An 18,477-nucleotide genomic window follows, 5' to 3' on the forward strand; every position below is an offset into this window, starting at 1 on the left:
TTGATTTGTTACAGGTCAAATAACACGTCATTTGGATGTTACTCCACTTTAATTTAAAAAGTTTACAGGTTTCACAATGTACAAAGAACTCACAAAAGAATAAATAAAATTTTCCACAAGTTTGAGGCTACAACAATCACAAATTATTAATTTCTCATGAGGGGATGAGATGGAGCAAAGTCTTGGGATCCTGGATGTTTGCTATTTCTTACAAGCACCATCACCACCACCACACAGCACCTCCAGACCAGCCACTCTGCTTGTGTGTGCATGTATGGGTGCACACACACACACACACACACACACACACACACACACACACACACACACACGTACGTACTTATCCAAGCACATTAATGCATACACACTTTCAGACACCACTCCACACACAATATTTTTTTAACATTCCCTTGGTGACCATAATCCGAGTAGCAGAAGTGTGTTATTTCCAGACAGCTGAAACCATAAACTACCAAGTTACATTTAAATGAAAACATGATTATAAAATGCTGTTCCAAGGATATTTATGTGCTACTGCAGATGTTTACTTCAGTGGTTCTCTAATTGAATTATTATGATGTAGTACATTGCAAATGCTTAAACTATGCCACTGTTTCTCCCTCTTGCTCTCCACATGCCTGTCAGCCTTGGCTGTGCCTGACCAGACCAGCTCCTCCCATCCCCTCACTCCTACTATTTACAGCAGACAGGTGGCACTGTAGTGGGCCAGCACAGCCTCCAGGAAACTTTTAGATACTAAGCATTATCTTAAAACTCAGGTGACCTCTCAAAGACCACCATGACTGAAAAAGCTTATTTTTATGGTAGTTTTTATAAATAGTTATTATGATTAATTTGTTGAAGGCAAGGTGATTAATAACTCCATCAAGCTCAAAATTGAATTTGTGCAGCTCTGTCATTACAACGCACAGTTCCCCAAGACTGTTGAAGGTGTTCCTGTAGCAGCGGCAGGGCAGGATCAGTATTACAAGCTGCTTACCAGAGCGGAAGTCCTTGAGATCGCTAAGAAGGGCCAAGGCTAGGGCCACAGTCATGCCCCTGGTGGTCATGCCTTGGGCCAGCCTACCGCTGAGCAGTGCTGGCTGCCCTTATTTTGGAATGTTCAATTCAGACTTCAAATGAACACAAGAATCATATTGTGATGGTGTACAGTGAAGAAATTTTAATTTCTATACTGCTATTGCTGAACACTCATTAAAATTTAATGTCAAACTCAAGGACATTAACTAAACCTAACAATGGCTATAATTAATGTTCTTTCAGATAAGCAACACCTGGGCAGCCCCGTGCAGGTCACCCTCACACTGACGACGACGGGCCGTTGAAGAAAAAACTGTGTCAAGAAGAGGATGGGTCACCGCATCACTGAACAAAATCCACAGTGCCTTGACAGGAAGAGATGAGCCACAAATTATACAGCTAAAAGATGAACCAGAAGGCACTGATGACTTTGCCTTGCCACGGCCCCAGACACTCAACGTTGGCCCAGTCCCTCCAGGGTCTTCTCAACAGCAGATGTGAGTTTTCTTACAACTACAGTTACTTCTGCTACACAAAAGGAAGAGTTCATTTGCATTTTTTTCATATGATTGAGAATTTTTTTAATCCTAAAAGTAAATGATTAAGATAATCATACGATTAAAAACAAGTTGAATATGAAATGAAACCCTTGTAAAATCATAGGTATACTCTAATCTCATTAAAAACAGGAATTGTGTTTTAGCTACTTAAAATAAATATGACATGTTTTTTGACTCCAGGAAGCTGAGATGACCCATTGTTTTGGAGTGACCCAGCCTTCTGCCAACAGCCAATTTTTCCACTAGAAAGAGTGACTGACACTCTTTACTCATTCACCAGTAGTGTTCTGTGGCTTTGCCAGTTTGATTAAGAATAAGAGCAGGGGAAAAGATCCATTATATCCATATGTACACAGAGATGCCTGAACACCCACCGCATAACACTGGTGGCCTCAGGCACTCCCGTGAGGTTAGGTGAGTGTGGGGATTATTACCTCACTGTGAACCAAACTGTTTGACAGGAACCAAGTTGTGTATGTATATATATATACATTTATATATGTATATATATATACACACATATATCCAATTTCATCAGTTCTTAGAATGCTGACACCTAAGGCCAAACTGACCAACCTACTGTTTTTTTGCAGATTATTTACTAAATGAATACCAGTCACACTTTTTTGGGGGGGCAGATTCAAGAAACATTGATACACCCACTCAGCATGTAGGGAGCAGCATGGCCCCATGGCGCTCGGCCAGGCACGACCACAAGGATGGGGGGGTGGCCATGACCCAGCGCTGGCAGAAGGGCCCATTGCTTGCAACACCGACTCGCCCTGAGCTGGAGGATCTCCCTGCTCGGCCAGAACTACGCAGAGTACTGCCCGGACAGGTAACAGCTTGCTCTCTCTCTCACACACACACACACACACACACACACACACACACACACACTGCTGCCCACTCTGGACATACACACACACACACACACTGCTGCCCACTCTGGCATTCTTGTTTCCAAATTTTGAATTGTAATGCAACTTTTGAGCTTTGATGAATATTAAGCTAAATTTTGCTAACTGCTCCGAACGTATGCCATTTAAATCCTGTCACACCACTACCATATACTGACTGCTTCAGCTTGGCCTTGACAGCTGCATCATTCTGAAAGAAGCTAAGCAGAACTTCCTAGTTCCTTCCACAGAGCATAAAAGTATTATTTACCTTATTCTCTTTCAGACTTGTGTGATTCAGAAGCACCAACTCAAGCAACCATGATGTGACTAGCTTAGCACCAGCAGCAACGGAGGTCACTGCCGGCACCACACTGCTATCAGCACACACAAACCCGGCCCTAATACAACCAAGATGACGCCTTCACTGCAGTGCTACACTTATGTTTCCTGACACGGTAACTAATGAAATATAATACTCAGGGATGCAAGTCTAATAATGTAACAATCATTTAAACCAATTACAGCTAATTAAATTTTTTTTTCTTGAGATAACGTCGTGTTTGACTGGTCACAGATGGAAGCTTGAGACTGCTGAGATGAAGCAGAAGCAAACTTGATTCTTAAGCCAATTAGGACGTGGGAGGCAGTGGAAACTTATCTGCAAAGAGAAAACAAATTGCCTGAGTTAAGGTTGATTACTGATTTTGTTCATAATGTTTGCACAGTATTTAGGTTTTGTGTTAAAATGCTTTGTTTTCAACCTTAACTTTACTGGAAGACCCCCTTAACTTACTGGAAGACCCTCCCCTTACTCTGGTTGATGAGTGTGTGATGCTGGTGAGGTTAAAGCATACCTCCAACTACATATTTCTTATTGCAGTACACTAACTACAGATGGGGAGCATACACCAGAGGATAATTGAGGGGGTGGAGGAAATGTTCAAAGGGGAATCAGTCGGGGGGAATATGAGCAGCAACCACCCACGTTCATCAGGGTAGGTGAGTTATTGCAGTCACTTTATGGGGTTGAGGTGGTGAAATGCCTTCTTCATGAAGGTTCAGACTAGCAAATCCTCCTTCCTATCTGCCTCATCCCTCGGCCGTGACTTGGCTTCACACTACAGGGCCTGCAGGGCTTGGTGTTCGGATTGACTAGGTTATTTCTTTAAAACCAGGTTAACTTTGACATAAGGATATCCTTGTAAAACTGCCTGCTTGATATTAATTAACCCCTTGACTGTGAATTTCCTACAAAAACACATCACCAAGCTACAGGAATGGAACAAAAAGTGGCTGCTACAATTCAATGAAGAAAAATGTAGTCATACACTTTGGGAGGGGATATCCAGCATACCACCAATACAACATGGGAAACACTCCACTAGCCACGACAGAGGCAGAGAAAGACCTGGGACTATATGCTACAAGTGAAGGCCAAATCCATGCTAATTGTAGTGTAGGGGTTAACCTTTAAATAAAAATAACTTAAAACACAGTAGAGGCCTGTACAGTCAGCCTTTTTCCTTATCACACACCTGGTGTAGCAGGAACTAGTCTTGGGAGTTTAGGTTCTGAGCAGCATCAGCGTGGGCAGCAGGAGGAGCAGGGCGCTGAGGCTGCAGGCAGGAGCCCCGTCGGTTACGTGGTGGACCGCCATCTCTGTCGTGGTCATATGAGACAGTCAGTGCCGATAATTTTTCATCTAGCATATTGGCCCAAGGCTGCTCTACTCTCGTTTAAATGTTGGGAACGCTAAAATATCCTAAATTAAAGAAAATTTATGATACTTAATAAAGGATTATGTTCTCATATTTTACAAGTTTCTCAGTACTTTATATTTCACTTTTAATCTTCACATATTTATCAGCTTCACATATAACAATCATTATTATGCAGCTTGGCTTGGAACATTTTGTAAGCTTAGGATTTCTGAAGCCAACAAAATGGAAATTCTTAGCCACTTTTGAGTTTGTTAGTTTAAGCAGGACAATGCACAGACTGGTAACAAGATTAGTAAAGTGAGCAACAGAGAATGAGGACGGCACTCTACGTAAAGTATGAAGTGAAGACAAATGCTGCAAGAGCTAAACACAGCCACTGTTGAAAAAAAAAGCCGACAGTTACTGGTTATTTTGACTGCTCCAGGAAAGACCAATGTGAAGGAAAAAGTTTGTATGAAGGCAGTCGATAAAAGTCACATTCTATTTGGGAGGTGTTGTTTCCAAATGCAAAGTGGTACGAGGTCACACAAATCCTCCGGAGACGCTGGAATGTGGTAAAAATAATGTTTGGGATAAAGTAGCTAATGGGGCTTATTTTTAATGGTGGAAATGGTGACTTAAGCAAGAAAATGGTGACTTCAGCAAGAAAAATGACATAACTCCTTAGTCCACACACACAAGGGGATTCCAGTGTTTTGCTTGCTAAGGTGACAATTATAATTACACTTAACTTTGATGTTTTCTGTATGTTCAGGAGTAGTAAACTATTTCCACGGCAATTGTTTCCTACTTCGCATATCTTAATTTCACTCTTGCCAGCCATGAAATTGAGTATCACGGCTGCTGCATTTAGCGCTGTGTGTATGAATGATAGTTCTTGAGCCTGAATCTCATGATGCTTGTAATAAAAAGCAAGTATATACAGTTATTAGTGGTACATCGAGGGGATTTCTGGTTATGCACACAGGTAGGATAGAGTAACTGAATTATAAAAGCGTCCCGAACATCCGCAGAGGTCTCGGAGCCATGTAAGCGCAACTAAGGCGGAGCGGCTCGATACACGGACACACACTAAATAAAACCTGCATGGAATCAATATGTGTCTGTAGAATCCAAAGACGGAATAGAATGAAATATTACAAGAATGTGGTGCAAGGTTAACCTGAACGTACTGTGTTACATGACCAACTCATGCACGTACGAATCTTGCTAGAAATTGAAGATAGTAAATGAAAAAGCTGAAATATGCGGTGGAAGGTAAATCTGGACATAACAGCATGAGCAAGACTACAGTTGAATCATTAACCCTTAGAAGGCGGTGAAACTCTATACAGACGGTCCAGAATTCAGTTAGTCGGTTTAGTTTTGCAGAAATATAACCACACTTCCAGATTGCGGTGGAATCTGTATAAAGATGATAGTTAAAACACCTCTTATGCGGCGTAAGTATTTACTGCGGTCCTAAAGTTGGCAGTGACTAAATATACACCATTCTTTTTTGGGGGAGCTACTCTTCAAATACTGCCGCCATCTAAGGGTTATTTAAAGAGAGTGTAAATGTGAAGCAACAGTTTTGTGTTTATAAATAGAGAAACACCGGCGAATGCTGGAGAATACATGATGGCAAAGCATTCACACACAATCACACAGTCTCACACACACAAAACCACCCAGAGAATGACGTGCAAATGAAGAGTTAAGTGCAAGCAAAAGATATATGTAAAATGAGACTGGAAAAGGATGGATAAGGGTCAAAGTGCCAAGCTGCTTAAGTGAGACAGTGTTGAAGGCTCGGAGTGTATCATTTGAGGGAACAACAATGAGAGAGGGTGAGCGCTTCTGCCGAGGTGATCAGCTGTCGCGTTGGAAGGTTTGTGTGCTGAGAAAATAAGTGAATGTAATTGAATAGCCGTAAAAATGGGTTCGTCAGGGTGAGCGCTTCTGCCAAGGTGATCAGCTGTCGCGTTGGAAGGTTTGTGTGCTGAGAAAATAAGTGAACGCAATTGAATAGCTGTAAAAATGGGTTCGTTAGTTTCACAAGCAGTTAGAGGACGGGTTACATGGTTAAAATAATAGAATGATGACTGGAAGCGACCACCAGGGAATGAAATAAAGCTAATGCAAAGGAGAAAATAACGTGTTAGTAGCTTTCCCTCCAAGCAAATATTCTCACACTTCAAAAAGAAAAACCGAAGCAGAACTAAAGCGAAAAATGTCGAAGGCAAGTAAAGTTTTAGTAATAAAGAAATTGTGGATGCGTACAAAGAGTGAGGATGAAAGGTGTTGGTCGCAATTCCTCCACGCAAAATATCTCCCTCTTAAAAAAAAGGAAAAACCAAGCAGAACTAAAGCGAAAAATGTCGAAGGCAAGTTTTAGCAGGAAAGAAATCGTGGTGGACTTGGATGGTAGCGTACAAAGAGTGAGGATGAAACATGTTAGTATCAATCCCTCCAAGCAAAATATCTCACGCTGAAAAAAGGAAAAACTAAGCAGAACTAAAGCGAAAAATATCATAGGGAAGTTAAGTTTTAGTAGAAGAGGCATCATGGTGGAGGTGGACGGATGCTGGGGTACAAACAGTGAGGATGAGAGGATGGGTTGGGCTTCTGTGTTCCTCCTCCCTTCACATGTTGGTTTAAAAGCCCCACGAACATATAGGTCGGTATTACAAGACACTTTCGCTTCTAACATCAGCTATTTCTAAAGGTCAAAGAGGGGGTCAGTTGGGTTCTAATGAGTGTTTCTTCAGGTTCACGGTACAGAGGAAGGGGCAAACTAGCTCCAGGGTCTTATATAAAACTACTCCTCGGAAATGCCTACAACTCCTACGAAAGCCTTGTCAAATATGTGTTCTTGGGCGGTGAAATGTCTTGTAATTATGACCCATACACTTTATGAAATTACTTATAAAAAAAAAATCTAAATGTGGGTCTTTGTTAAGGAGTGTCACGGGGAGTGTTTACTCATCCCTGCATTCACTTTTGTACTTTAGTTAATGGGATGTTGATGGAGGTCAAAATAAATAAAAAACAGTCACCCTCCCCCACCATGACTTGAGGCTACGGGGCATTCCAGGACAGACCAGGGACACGTACGCTTGAGGTCTTGATCGTCCAGTAAGGTTAATTTCCATCCCAGCTCATTTAGGGTACGTACCCCAATCCGTATGCTTCCCCACGTCAGTACGCACACCATAAGAAAAAACTACCCAGGCAAAAAATGAGGTAAGATGTGAAAATATAAAACTCGCCAAACTAATGATGTGTTTATGACGGTATTCAAAATTTACACGTTTCGCTCAGTTTTTCAGGTTTTTAATTTTTTTGCGATATGCGTATTGATTGGGGTGGGGGGGGTGGGGGGAGTGTACAGATTGGCGGACATACCCCAAACGAGTCGCGACGGAAATCAACTTGAAACGGGATTGGTAAACGGTCTCATGAATCCAGTCAAAATCCTTCGGCAAAATACATGTCCAGATAGTGAAATAAAGCAAAAAAAACAAAAAGTAAAGAAAAAAAGGGTTGATTTATCGTGGAATGTTGAAACTGTATCGGTAAACAGTCTCATGAATCCAGTCAAAATCCTTTGGCAAAATACGTGTCCAGATAGTAAAACAAAAAAAAACAAGAAAGTAAAGAAAAAAAAAGAAAAAAAAGGGGTGATTTATCGTGGAATGTTGAAACTGTATCGGTAAACAGTCTCATGAATCCAGTCAAAATCCTTCGGCAAAATACGTGTCCAGATGGCGAAACACAAAAAGTAAAGAAAAAAAAGAAGAAAAAAAAGGGGTGATATATCGTGGAATGCCCCTTCTAACTCCGTCTGAAATGGCCGACTGAAAGACCCTCCTCAGATTCAAGCTCAAGGCCAAGCAGAGAGAGAGGTGTGTGGTGCAGGGCCAGGGCAGGGGGCTACGAACCTTGGGTGGCGCCATCCACTCCACCCTCTGAGCCCTCCGCTAGGGTGGAAGGGGGTAGAGTGGTGGTGGAGGTGGTGGTGGTTGTGGGTTGGGTGGCAGAGGGGGTGGTGGTGGTAGTGGGTGGAACTTCCATGCATAAAGAGAATATTTTTTTTAATCTTTCTTTCCATGTGCGATCGGTTTTCATGTGCTCTCTCTCTCTCTCTCTCTCTCTCTCTCTCTCTCTCTCTCTCTCTCTCTCTCTCTCTCTCTCTCTCTCTCTCTCTCTCTCTCTCTCTCTCTCTCTCTCTCTCACCCGCTCTCCCTCTCCCTCTTTCTCTTCCATGCATTAAGGAGAACGTTTTTATAATCTTTCTTTCATGTGCGATCTGTTTTCATGTGCTCTCTCTCTCTCTCTCTCTCTCTCTCTCTCTCTCTCTCTCTCTCTCTCTCTCTCTCTCTCTCTCTCTCTCTCTCTCTCTCTCTCTCTCTCTCTCTCTCTCTCACTCTTTCTCTCACACCCGCTCTCCCTCTCCATCTTTCTCTTCCATGCACAAGGAAAACATTTTTATAATCTTTCTTGCATGTGCTCTCTCACTCTCTATCTCTCACCCCTTTCCCCCTCTCCCTCTCTCTCTGACTGGGGTGGATGAGGTCATGCCATGCTAGGCTTTATGATATGGCACAAAGGTGAAAATTCTCCTTATCGAGTGATGGAATGGACCGTGAACATTATACATAAGCATTTAGTCTACAGTTATGGAAATAAAATTAGAGTGTCACATATTTACAACACATACACGTTATTATATATTTTTTTACACACACACTAGTAATAACTTTAGTACAAATCTAGTCAATTAGTCTTCAGCCATGGTATGTTTTTTACACAAGTTAACCCTTCGAGTGTTCCATGTCTCGCTGGGTGGTGGTGTGATTAACCCGCTCGGCTATGGGAAAGCTGAGAAGTGGCCGAGAAACGACAAAATTACACTGCATTTTGAGACTATGAAAAGAGCATGGAATGTACATCAGAGTACTCCTCTCATAACCATAAAGCCGTTAAAAATATTTACTTGTACTCAAACTCCATTCTTTTTGGGTGGTGTTTGTTACAAAATAAACAGTCTCGTGACACGTGGCATCTAGCCAAGAGTCACTTGTTGTCTACCATAGAGAATTTGACGAGTGATTACTGTATGGATAGCTGATTCAGTATGCCATGACCTTACAGCACCACCTATGACAAAAAAGCCCACCTCAAGATCACTCACCCACCACAATGACCCGGGGCATTCATGGTGGATTGCACTATGCCACCAGCACCTACAATTAGCTCAAGTTAGGTGTTTTATGGCGAGCCCTTTTTAGGGTCCACCGTACCACACCCACAACTCGTGAAAGCCCTAAAAAGGGTCTGCCGACGTTCTCGGATTAAGGGGGGTGTCTGCCAGTCCCTACACGTCATGGCAATTAGTATTCGCATCGGGGAATATAACAACAACCATCCGTCGCTATTCGTTTCGGTTACGTCCCTAAAGAGATTTGTAAAGTGTTCCACCGTGTACCAATAGTGTGTTTAGGTTATGTCCCTAAAGAGATTGATTTGTAAAGTGTTCCACCGTGTACCAATAGTGTGTTTAGGTTATGTCCCTAAAGAGATTGATATGTAATGTCCCTAAAGAGATTGATATGTAAAGTGTTCCACCGTGTACCAATAGTGTGTTTAGGTTATGTCCCTAAAGAGATTGATATGTAAAGTGTTCCACCGTGTACCAATAGTGTGTTTAGGTTACGTCCCTAAAGAGATTGATTTGTAAAGTGTTCCACTGTGTACCAATAGTGTGTTTAGGTTATGTCCCTAAAGAGATTGATTTGTAAAGTGTTCCACCTTGTACCAATAGTGTGTTTAGGTTATGTCCCTAAAGAGATTGATTTGTAAAGTGTTCCACCTTGTACCAATAGTGTGTTTAGGTTATGTCCCTAAAGAGATTGATTTGTAAAGTGTTCCACCTTGTACCAATAGTGTGTTTAGGTTATGTCCCTAAAGAGATTGATATGTAAAGTGTTCCACCGTGTACCAATAGTGTGTTTAGGTTACGTCCCTAAAGAGATTGATTTGTAAAGTGTTCCAACGTATGCCGACAGAGTTATGAGTTTTACGAGTGCAAGTTCATAGCCACTCAGAAATAGGAGAGTATTATTCATGAGAGCCTCCCAACATAGATACGGATAAGGCGTTCTGAGTAGTAAAAGTTCAAGACAGGAGCAGGTGAGCAGTGGGCTTTTATCATTATTGTTTCCTTTTTTTTGCCCTTGAACTGTTTCCTTTACCGTAAAAAAATAAAAATAAAAATAGCGATGGTTGCTTGTTCATACTCCAGAAAAAACACAGAATATTTACCAGTCTATGTTTTATGTAATTTTTTTCTATCCAATTTTCCAGTTTTTTTCCCCCAATGCGAGCACTGATTGCGATGGTGCATAAGGACTGACGAAAACACTATCCTATGACTTTATGCAAGGACTTCCGGCAACACATAACTTCAGGGACTTGATCGGAAGAGGCTCAGCTTATGATCAAGACAGAGCCACTTCCTGATATCCACCTTTTTAGGATCATGACTACCAGGGATGATAAGGAATTGATCGAAAGAGGCTCAGCTTATGATCAAAAGACAGAGCCACTTCCTGATATCCACCTTTTTAGCATCATGACTACCAGGGATGATAAGGAATTGATCGAAAGAGGCTCAGCTTATGGTCAAAAGACAGAGCCACTTCCTGATATCCACTTTTTTAGCATCATGACTACCAGGGATGATAAGGAATTGATCGAAAGAGGCTCAGCTTATGGTCAAAAGACAGAGCCACTTTCTGATATCCACCTTCCTGGTCTCATAAGTGACAGGGACGACATGAGCAGCAAATATGAAAGCCGTTACGAAGCACTGGCTGGCAACGTCCACTGATTGAGCATTTGCATTTTATTTTTTACAGGTTCTTCATGATGTCTGACTTATATTTCTGAAGCAGGTCCTTAGCTCTAGTAGGATGTTAAATTTTGGTTGTGGATATTTGTGATCGCCGAGGGAAAAACACAAAAAACATACAGACAGGCACACACACGCTCACCTTTCTTGGTGGAGAAGGCGTATTCGGTGTTGGCGCTCCACGTGAACTTGTTCTTGACCTGAATGGCGGCGTGGTAGTCGGTGGCCGGCTGGAGTCCGTCAAGGGTGTGCTTCATGCGGTGGACCAGGCCGTCTGTCTCCAGGTCCGCCGCCTCATATGTGTCCTCCTGCCAGTCCGCGGGAAGGTCTGAGGACACGTTGGCCTGGGGAGAGAGGGGGGCTAGAGTCGCTTCAAGACCAGGCCGTCTGTCTCCAGGTCCGCCGCCTCATATCAATCCCCTCCCTGTGTCCTCCGGCCAGTCCCTGGAAGCACGTTGCCTGGCTGGGAGAGTAAGGGTTAGAGTCGCTTCAAAATTTAATCTGTGAGAGAAGAGGATTTTGAGTCACTTCTAAATTCAATCTGCAGAGAGAATAGGAGTTTAGATTCACTCAGAGAACTTGCAAATGTCACCTGGGAACACCTTGTACGAGTTCCTCCTGAGTGCGAGTGATATAGGGCAAGTCTGGGAGGATATTTGCAAGAAAGAATAAGGTTTTGAGTCACTTTTAAATTCAATCTGCAGAGAGAGTAGGAAGTTAGAATCACTTAGAGAAATACAACTTGCAAAGGGCACCTGAGGACTTGTACACCTTTTATGAGTTCCTCCCAACTATGGGTGATATAGGCAACTTTGGGAGGACATTTATAAGTTCTCACAAGTACTATGATATATGTTTGTGGCCTGCGGAATGCAGCCTCAGCCTCCTCCTCCTCCCTCAACCTCAGCCGAGAAATACAACTTGGAAACGGCACCCGAGGACACCTTTTATGAGTTCCTCCCAACTATGGGTGATATAGGCAAGTTTGGGAGGACATTTATAAGTTCTCACAAGTACTATGATATATGTCTGTGGTCCGTGAAATGCAACCCCCCCCTTGGCCTCCTCCTCTCCCTTGGCCTCAACCTCCCCCTCGGCCTCAACCTCCCCCTCGGCTTCAACCTCCCCCTCATCCCCTTACCTTGTCCTTGCGGTAACGGAGGCGGTATTCCAGGATGGGGTAGTAACTCTCCGTCTCCCAGGTGAGGGTGTAGGACGTCTCCTCGCCGCCGTTGGGGTCGCTGGTCACATGGGGCGGCTTGGGGTACCCTGGATGAAGGAATGGTGTTTAGAATTACAGAAACATAACCTGCCAAAATCACCTCAATCTGTATCGCTGGTCAGAAACATAACCGCCAACACCACTTCAGTCTATATCAAAAAGAATTACAGAAACAACCACCAATACCACTTCAGTCTATATAAAAAGAATTACAGAAACATAACCTGCCAACATCACCTCAATCTGTATCGCTAGTCAGAAACATAACCCCCAACACCACTTCAGTCTATATAAAAAGAATTACAGAAACATAACCTGCCAACATCACCTCAATCTGTATCGCTGGCCAGAAACATAACCACCAACACCACTTCAGTCTATATAAAAAAGAATTACAGAAACATAACTGCCAACACCACTTCAGTCTACATCAAAATCTAGAACTACAGAAACATAACCTGCCAGCATCACCTCAATCTGTATCACTGGTCAGAAACATAACCGCCGACACCACTTCAGTCTACATCAAAATCTAGAATTACAGAAACATAACCTGCTGCCTCCACCTTCATTAAACCTTAGCCGAGACTGAGGGTCATATTCTGAAACATTTGACAAGGCTTTTGTTGGAGTTGTGGGCATTTCCAGGGGAGGTACAGCTTTTATGACCCTGGTGGTGGTAGTTTGACCCTCTTTTCTGTACCATGGAGCTAAAAAAACACTCCCGAGGCCCCAACTGAGCTAATTTTTGGCCTTTGAAGGTAGGCGACATGAGGGGTGGAAACGTCTGCCAATGGCCCTGGTGATTGTAATTGGACCCTTCTTCTGTACCATGAACCCCCAAAAACACACTCACGAGGCCCCAACTAAGCTTCTTTTTGGCCTTTGAAGGTAGGCGACATGAGGGGTGGAAACGTCTGCCAATGGCCCTGGTGATAGTAACTGGACCCTTCTTCTGTACCATGAACCCCCAAAAACACACTCACGAGGGCCTGACTAATCTCCTTTTTGCCCTTTGAAAGTAGGTGACGTGAGGAGTGGAGGCCTCTGACAACTTTACTTACATTATTAGTTTTAGTTTTAGGATTATGACCCCTGGTGGTAGTTTGACTCTACTTCTGTACTGTGAATCTAAAAAAATGCTCATTAGGCCCCGACTGATCTCATTTTTGACCTTTGAAAATAAGTGACGTGTCGGGTGGAAACATGTGTAGGAGCAGTGAGTATTGGGCTTTTTTTAATTTTCATCGTTTCCTCTTCTTTGCCCTTGAACTGTTTCCTCTACTGTAGAAAAAATAAAAGTAAATAAAAAATCCCAACCTCAGTATCGCAGAAAAAGCCTTTAGTTACACCTCTCAATGCATAAATAAACCAGAACACACCCCTCCTTCATCCCCCTCTTACCTGAATATCGAGAGCCCTTATTTACACCTCTCCCCTCTTACTTGAATATCGAGAGCCCTTATTTACACCTCTCCCCTCTTACTTGAATATCGAGAGCCCTTATTTACACCTCTCCCCTCTTACTTGAATATCGAGAGCCCTTATTTACACCTCTCCCCTCTTACTTGAATATCGAGAGCCCTTATTTAAACCTCTCAATGCATAAATATACCAGAACACATCCCTCCTTCATCCCCTTCTTACCCGTGAGGTGGATGGAGGCCGAGGAGGAGCCGTAATCGTTTGTGGCCGTGCACTTGTACTCGCCGAAGTCGCTCTCAGTAACGTCGCTGATCTGGATGGAGTGTCGGTGGCCCTTGTCCATCTCCTCGGAGTGTCCCGGGTCCTCGATGGGGCTGCTGTCCTTGCTCCACTCCACCTTGGCGTTCGGCCGGGCGTGGACGATGCACACCAGCTCCACTTTGTCCCCCTCGCCGGTACGCACGGTGGTCTGGGGAGGAGAGATTGCATAGAGTCTTGGGAAACTATTGAACGAAAGAATTATATGAGTGTGTATGCGTCTTTTGTCCTACTATAATTTTTTGGAGTCTTGGGAAACTATTAAACGAAAGAATTATATGCGAGTGTGTGCGTCTCTTGTCCTTCTGTGAATCTAGATGTAATTCTATTTCCAAATTTCAACACAGGGTAGCTCAGTGGTTAGAGCGTCTGCCTCACAACCAGAAGGACAGGGGTTCGATTCCCCGACTGGATGAAGATAAGTTGGGTTTATCTTCTTTCACGTGTAGCTCCTGTTCACCTAGCAGTGAGTAGGTACGCGACGTAATGCGAGGAGTTGTGACCCCTCGTTGTCGCGGTGTGTTGTGCGCGAGTGGTCTCAGTCCTCCCCAAAGATCGGTCACTGAGCTCTTTCCATAGGGGAACGGCTGGCTGTCTCACGAGAGACCCGCAGCAGACCAAAAAGTGAATTACACTGGAATTTAGAGTGGAGATAAGCATACATTCTTTTTTGTCAACAGCAAGGGAGGCACCTCAAGGGCAAAGAACAAGAACAGGGACAAAAAGGCCTGCTAGATGGAACAAAAAGGCCAGTAGAGGAACAAAAAGGCCTGCTTGATGAAAAAAAGGGCCTTCTGGATACAATGAAAAGGCCCACTAGACGAACAAAAGGCAAACTATATGAACAAAAAGGCCTGATAGATGGAACAAAAAGGCCTGACAGGGAAGCAAAAAGACCCACTAGAGGAGCAAAAAGGCCCACTAGAGGAGCTAAAAATCTGGCACTTCATGATCTGGACTCCTCTGCAATTTCCTTCCATGCCGTCCAACACGTACCTTCTCAGTGATGATCTCGGGTGGGTAGTTGACGTAGACGGACATGTCGGCACTCTGGGGTTCTCCAATGCCGTTGCTGGCCGTGCAGACGTAGGTGCCCTCGACGTGCCGGTCCACACCCTCCAGCGTCATGCTCAGGCCCTGCGGAGTGACACCGATTAAATACACAAGAACGAAGAAGAATGTGGCGGCTACAGTGAATAGTTAAGGTGGTGGAAGGATAAGGGACTGGAGTTGTAGGGACATGACGAGGAGAGGAGTGTTGGGGATTTAGGCTGCAGGAACGACGAAGAATGCAAAGAAGAGTGTACTGTGGCATGGATAAGGTGAGTAGTTAAGGTGGTAGAAGTGTGAAGGAGGATTAAGGATAAGAGACTGGAGAGGTAGGGACATGACGAGGAGAGGAGTGTCGGAGATGGAGGCTGCAGGAAAGACAAAGAAAGCAAAGAAGACTGTACTGCGGCATGGATAAGGTGAATAGTTAAGGTGGTAGAAGTGTGAAGGAAGATTAAGGATAAGAGACTGGAGTTGTAGGGACATGACAAGGAGAGGAGTGTCGGAGATGGAGGCTGCAGGAACGACGAAGAATGCAAAGAAGACTGTACTGCGGCATGGATAAGGTGAATAGTTAAGGTGGTAGAAGTGTGAAGGAAGATTAAGGATAAGAGACTGGTTTTACAGACAAGGAGAGAGTGTTGGGATAGTCCAATGACAAAAGCAAAGAAGAATATACAGCGTCTAGGATAAAGTGGTTCGAACAGATGTGAATGACTCATATTAACCTGGTAGCTGCAGGGATCATGTATCTTAAAGGCCCCTCTTAGCGAATTAATGAGAAAAAATCATCACTCACGCAAACCATTTCATAATATATATCAACGCATTTGTGATCAGTTTATGCATCATCTATTTTTGGGGTTTATATCATACTATACTATAATACTTCCAAGCAAAACAATATATGTAGCCTACTGACCTTTTTTTAGCTTTTTTGGGGCCATTGAACTTTTCCTACTATAATATTTCCATGCAAAATAATATATGTACCGAGTTATTTAGCTCCCTAGCCTCTTTACCACCACTAACGTAAGGTAAGCAAGCAATGTTACCTCCTCCTCCTCGGCTCCGGAAGGCAGGTGACCCTCCTCCCTGGACCAGCGGATGGTAGGCGCCGGGTTGCCGCTCGCCTCGCACTCCAGCTTGACACTCTCGTCCTTCATCACATGCTGCTCTGCGTCCGAGTTGTAGGTGATCTTGGGGCTGTACTGCACGTCGAGATGATGCACCACCTGGGGAAAGGGAAGACTCGTTAATGCACAGGTTATCTTAAATAGTTAGTTAGTTAGTTTAGCGCATGTTATCTTAGTTAATTTGATAGTTAGGTAGTTAGTTGAGTTAGTTGAGCACAGGTTATCTTAGTTAGTTAGGTAGTTAGTTGAGTTAGTTGAGCACAGGTTATCTTAGTTAGTTAGGTAGTTAGTTGAGTTAGTTGAGCACAGGTTATCTTAGTTAGTTAGGTAGTTAGTTGAGTTAGTTGAGCGCAGGTTATCTTAGTTAGTTAGGTAGTTAGTTGAGTTAGTTGAGCACAGGTTATCTTAGTTAGTTAGGTAGTTAGTTGAGTTAGTTGAGCACAGGTTATCTTAGTTAGTTAGGTAGTTAGTTGAGTTAGTTGAGCACAGGTTATCTTAGTTAGTTTGATAGTTAGTTGAGTTAGTTGAGCACAGGTATCTTAGTTAGTTAAATAGTTAGGTAGCTGATTGAGTTAGGCGTTTGCTTTCTCCAATGTTAGTTTTGGTTTGCTGACAGTGACGCTTGTTTTAGCTATGACATCCGACTCAGTATTATTGTTGTATTCCACTAGATGACTTCCAACATCATTCTAAAGACCTTCACTGCTAATAGGCGATGGGAAAGCTATACTAATTTCATATCACAGCGACCACAATGAAAAAATAAAGTTGGTTTTGCAGTTTTATGTTCAGTGTTTGAGTTATTTCACTGGGCAACCTACGTGATTCTTCCAACATCATTCTTAAGACCTTCACTGCTAATAGGCGATGGGACAGCTGTACTAATTTCATATCACAGCGACCACAATGAAAAAATAGAGTTGGTTTTGCAGTTTTATGTTCAGTGTTTGAGTTATTTCACTGGGCAACCTACGTGATTCTAAAGTCCCTGAATGTTTACAGTTAAATGGGACATAAGGAGAAGATGGCGCCACTATAAACACTTGCCTGCGCCATGACGGGCTGGGGCCGAACACCATCCAGGCCCCTCAAGCAAGCCTACCGGCGCTATAGGCTTAGACGGAAAAAAAAAAAAAAAAAAAAAAAAAAAATTAAATAAAACCTGTACTAATTTCATCTCCGCGGCCGCAGTGAAGCCCAAAACTCACCTCGATGTGGGGGTCAACCTGGATGCGACAGACGTAGTTCCCAGAGTCGGACGGCCTCAGACTGGAGATCTCGACCATGCCCTTGTCCAGCTTGTAGCGGCGGCTGCGTAACACCTTCAGCTCCCCCACGAAGAGCAGCTTCTCCTTCTCCGTGTCCGTCGCCTCCTTCTGCACGATGAGCACGTACGGGGCTGGGGGAACAGAAGGCTCGTCACTCAGGAAGGTTCAAGGAGGAGGAACAAACAGGCCTGCTAGATGGAACAAAAAGACCAGTAGAGGAACAAACAGACCTGCTAGATGAACAAAAAGGCCTTCTGGATGCAACAAAAAGGCCCACTAGATGAACAAAAGGCAAACTATATGAACAAAAAGGCCTGATAGATGCAACAAAAAGGCCTGACTAAACATTTCGTTGTCCAAGTTCACATATTTGACAAGGCTTTCGTAGGAGTTGTGGGCATTTCCAGGGGTAGTTTTAGGACCCTGGTGGTAGTGTGAGTCTTCTTCTGTACCACGAACCTGAAGAAACACTCATTAGAACACGACTGACCCCCGCCAGTACTCCGCTATATCACTCACATTTGTCGTCGGTCAGCTGGCAGGGGATGGTCACCTTGCCTCCCTCCACGCCCGTCAGCTGCTGGGGCTCCGGGTGCTTGAATTCCGGGGCCTGGCCATAGTCGACGGGCTCCTCCTCGTACTCATAGTCATCGTAGCTTGCTTCTTCCGGGTCGGGGTCAGGTAAGGCCAGCGCTGCGAAGAAACGAGACATGAAGCAACGGACCCAAGATGAAACACACGAGATGGAGATGAAGCATTTGAACCTCTGATGAAGCAACGGACCCAAGATGAAACACACAAGACTGGGATGAAACAAATGAGATAAAGATGAAACTATAGTATGCAAAAATTTACTTAGTGCATCATAGAGATAAAAAAAAAGTATTGCAGTATAGAAGAATATATGAGAAAGATGAAACACACGAAACTGAGGTGAAA

General features: G+C 43.6%; 1 protein-coding gene and 2 long non-coding RNA genes across 5 annotated transcripts in view; 2 read left to right on the plus strand and 1 right to left on the minus strand.

Annotated features, from left to right (window-relative positions):
• The window catches only part of LOC126996218 (uncharacterized), a 54,786-nt gene extending 52,294 nt beyond the window's left edge, over positions 1-2,492 (plus strand). For both annotated transcript variants that reach the window (XR_007751107.1, XR_007751106.1), the window contains exon 3: positions 1,285-2,492. This is a non-coding gene — a long non-coding RNA (uncharacterized LOC126996218). The remainder of the gene's footprint in view (positions 1-1,284) is intronic.
• On the minus strand, positions 31-18,265 carry LOC126996214 (neurotrimin-like). Of its 2 annotated transcripts, XM_050856542.1 has the most exons (10): positions 18,058-18,265; positions 17,479-17,669; positions 16,190-16,369; positions 15,081-15,221; positions 13,989-14,235; positions 12,261-12,388; positions 11,262-11,463; positions 8,148-8,273; positions 4,039-4,162; positions 31-3,161 (listed from the first exon to the last, which is right to left on the minus strand). In XM_050856542.1, exons 1-9 carry the CDS (start codon positions 18,248-18,250, stop codon positions 4,068-4,070), a joined length of 1,503 nt encoding a protein of 500 aa, XP_050712499.1. In that variant the 5' UTR covers positions 18,251-18,265; the 3' UTR covers positions 31-3,161; positions 4,039-4,067. The 2 variants fall into 2 exon arrangements, with proteins under 2 accessions (XP_050712499.1, XP_050712500.1); XM_050856543.1 differs by lacking the exon at positions 8,148-8,273.
• Positions 8,620-10,124, plus strand: LOC126996219 (uncharacterized). Its single transcript, XR_007751108.1, has 3 exons — positions 8,620-9,770; positions 9,857-9,917; positions 9,979-10,124. It is a non-coding gene; the product is annotated as an uncharacterized LOC126996219 (long non-coding RNA).
• Positions 18,266-18,477: the final 212 nt, after the last annotated feature.

Source organism: Eriocheir sinensis, chromosome 9 (assembly GCF_024679095.1).
Source record: "Eriocheir sinensis breed Jianghai 21 chromosome 9, ASM2467909v1, whole genome shotgun sequence".
In the NCBI taxonomy this organism is placed as follows: Eukaryota; Metazoa; Arthropoda; class Malacostraca; order Decapoda; family Varunidae; genus Eriocheir; species Eriocheir sinensis.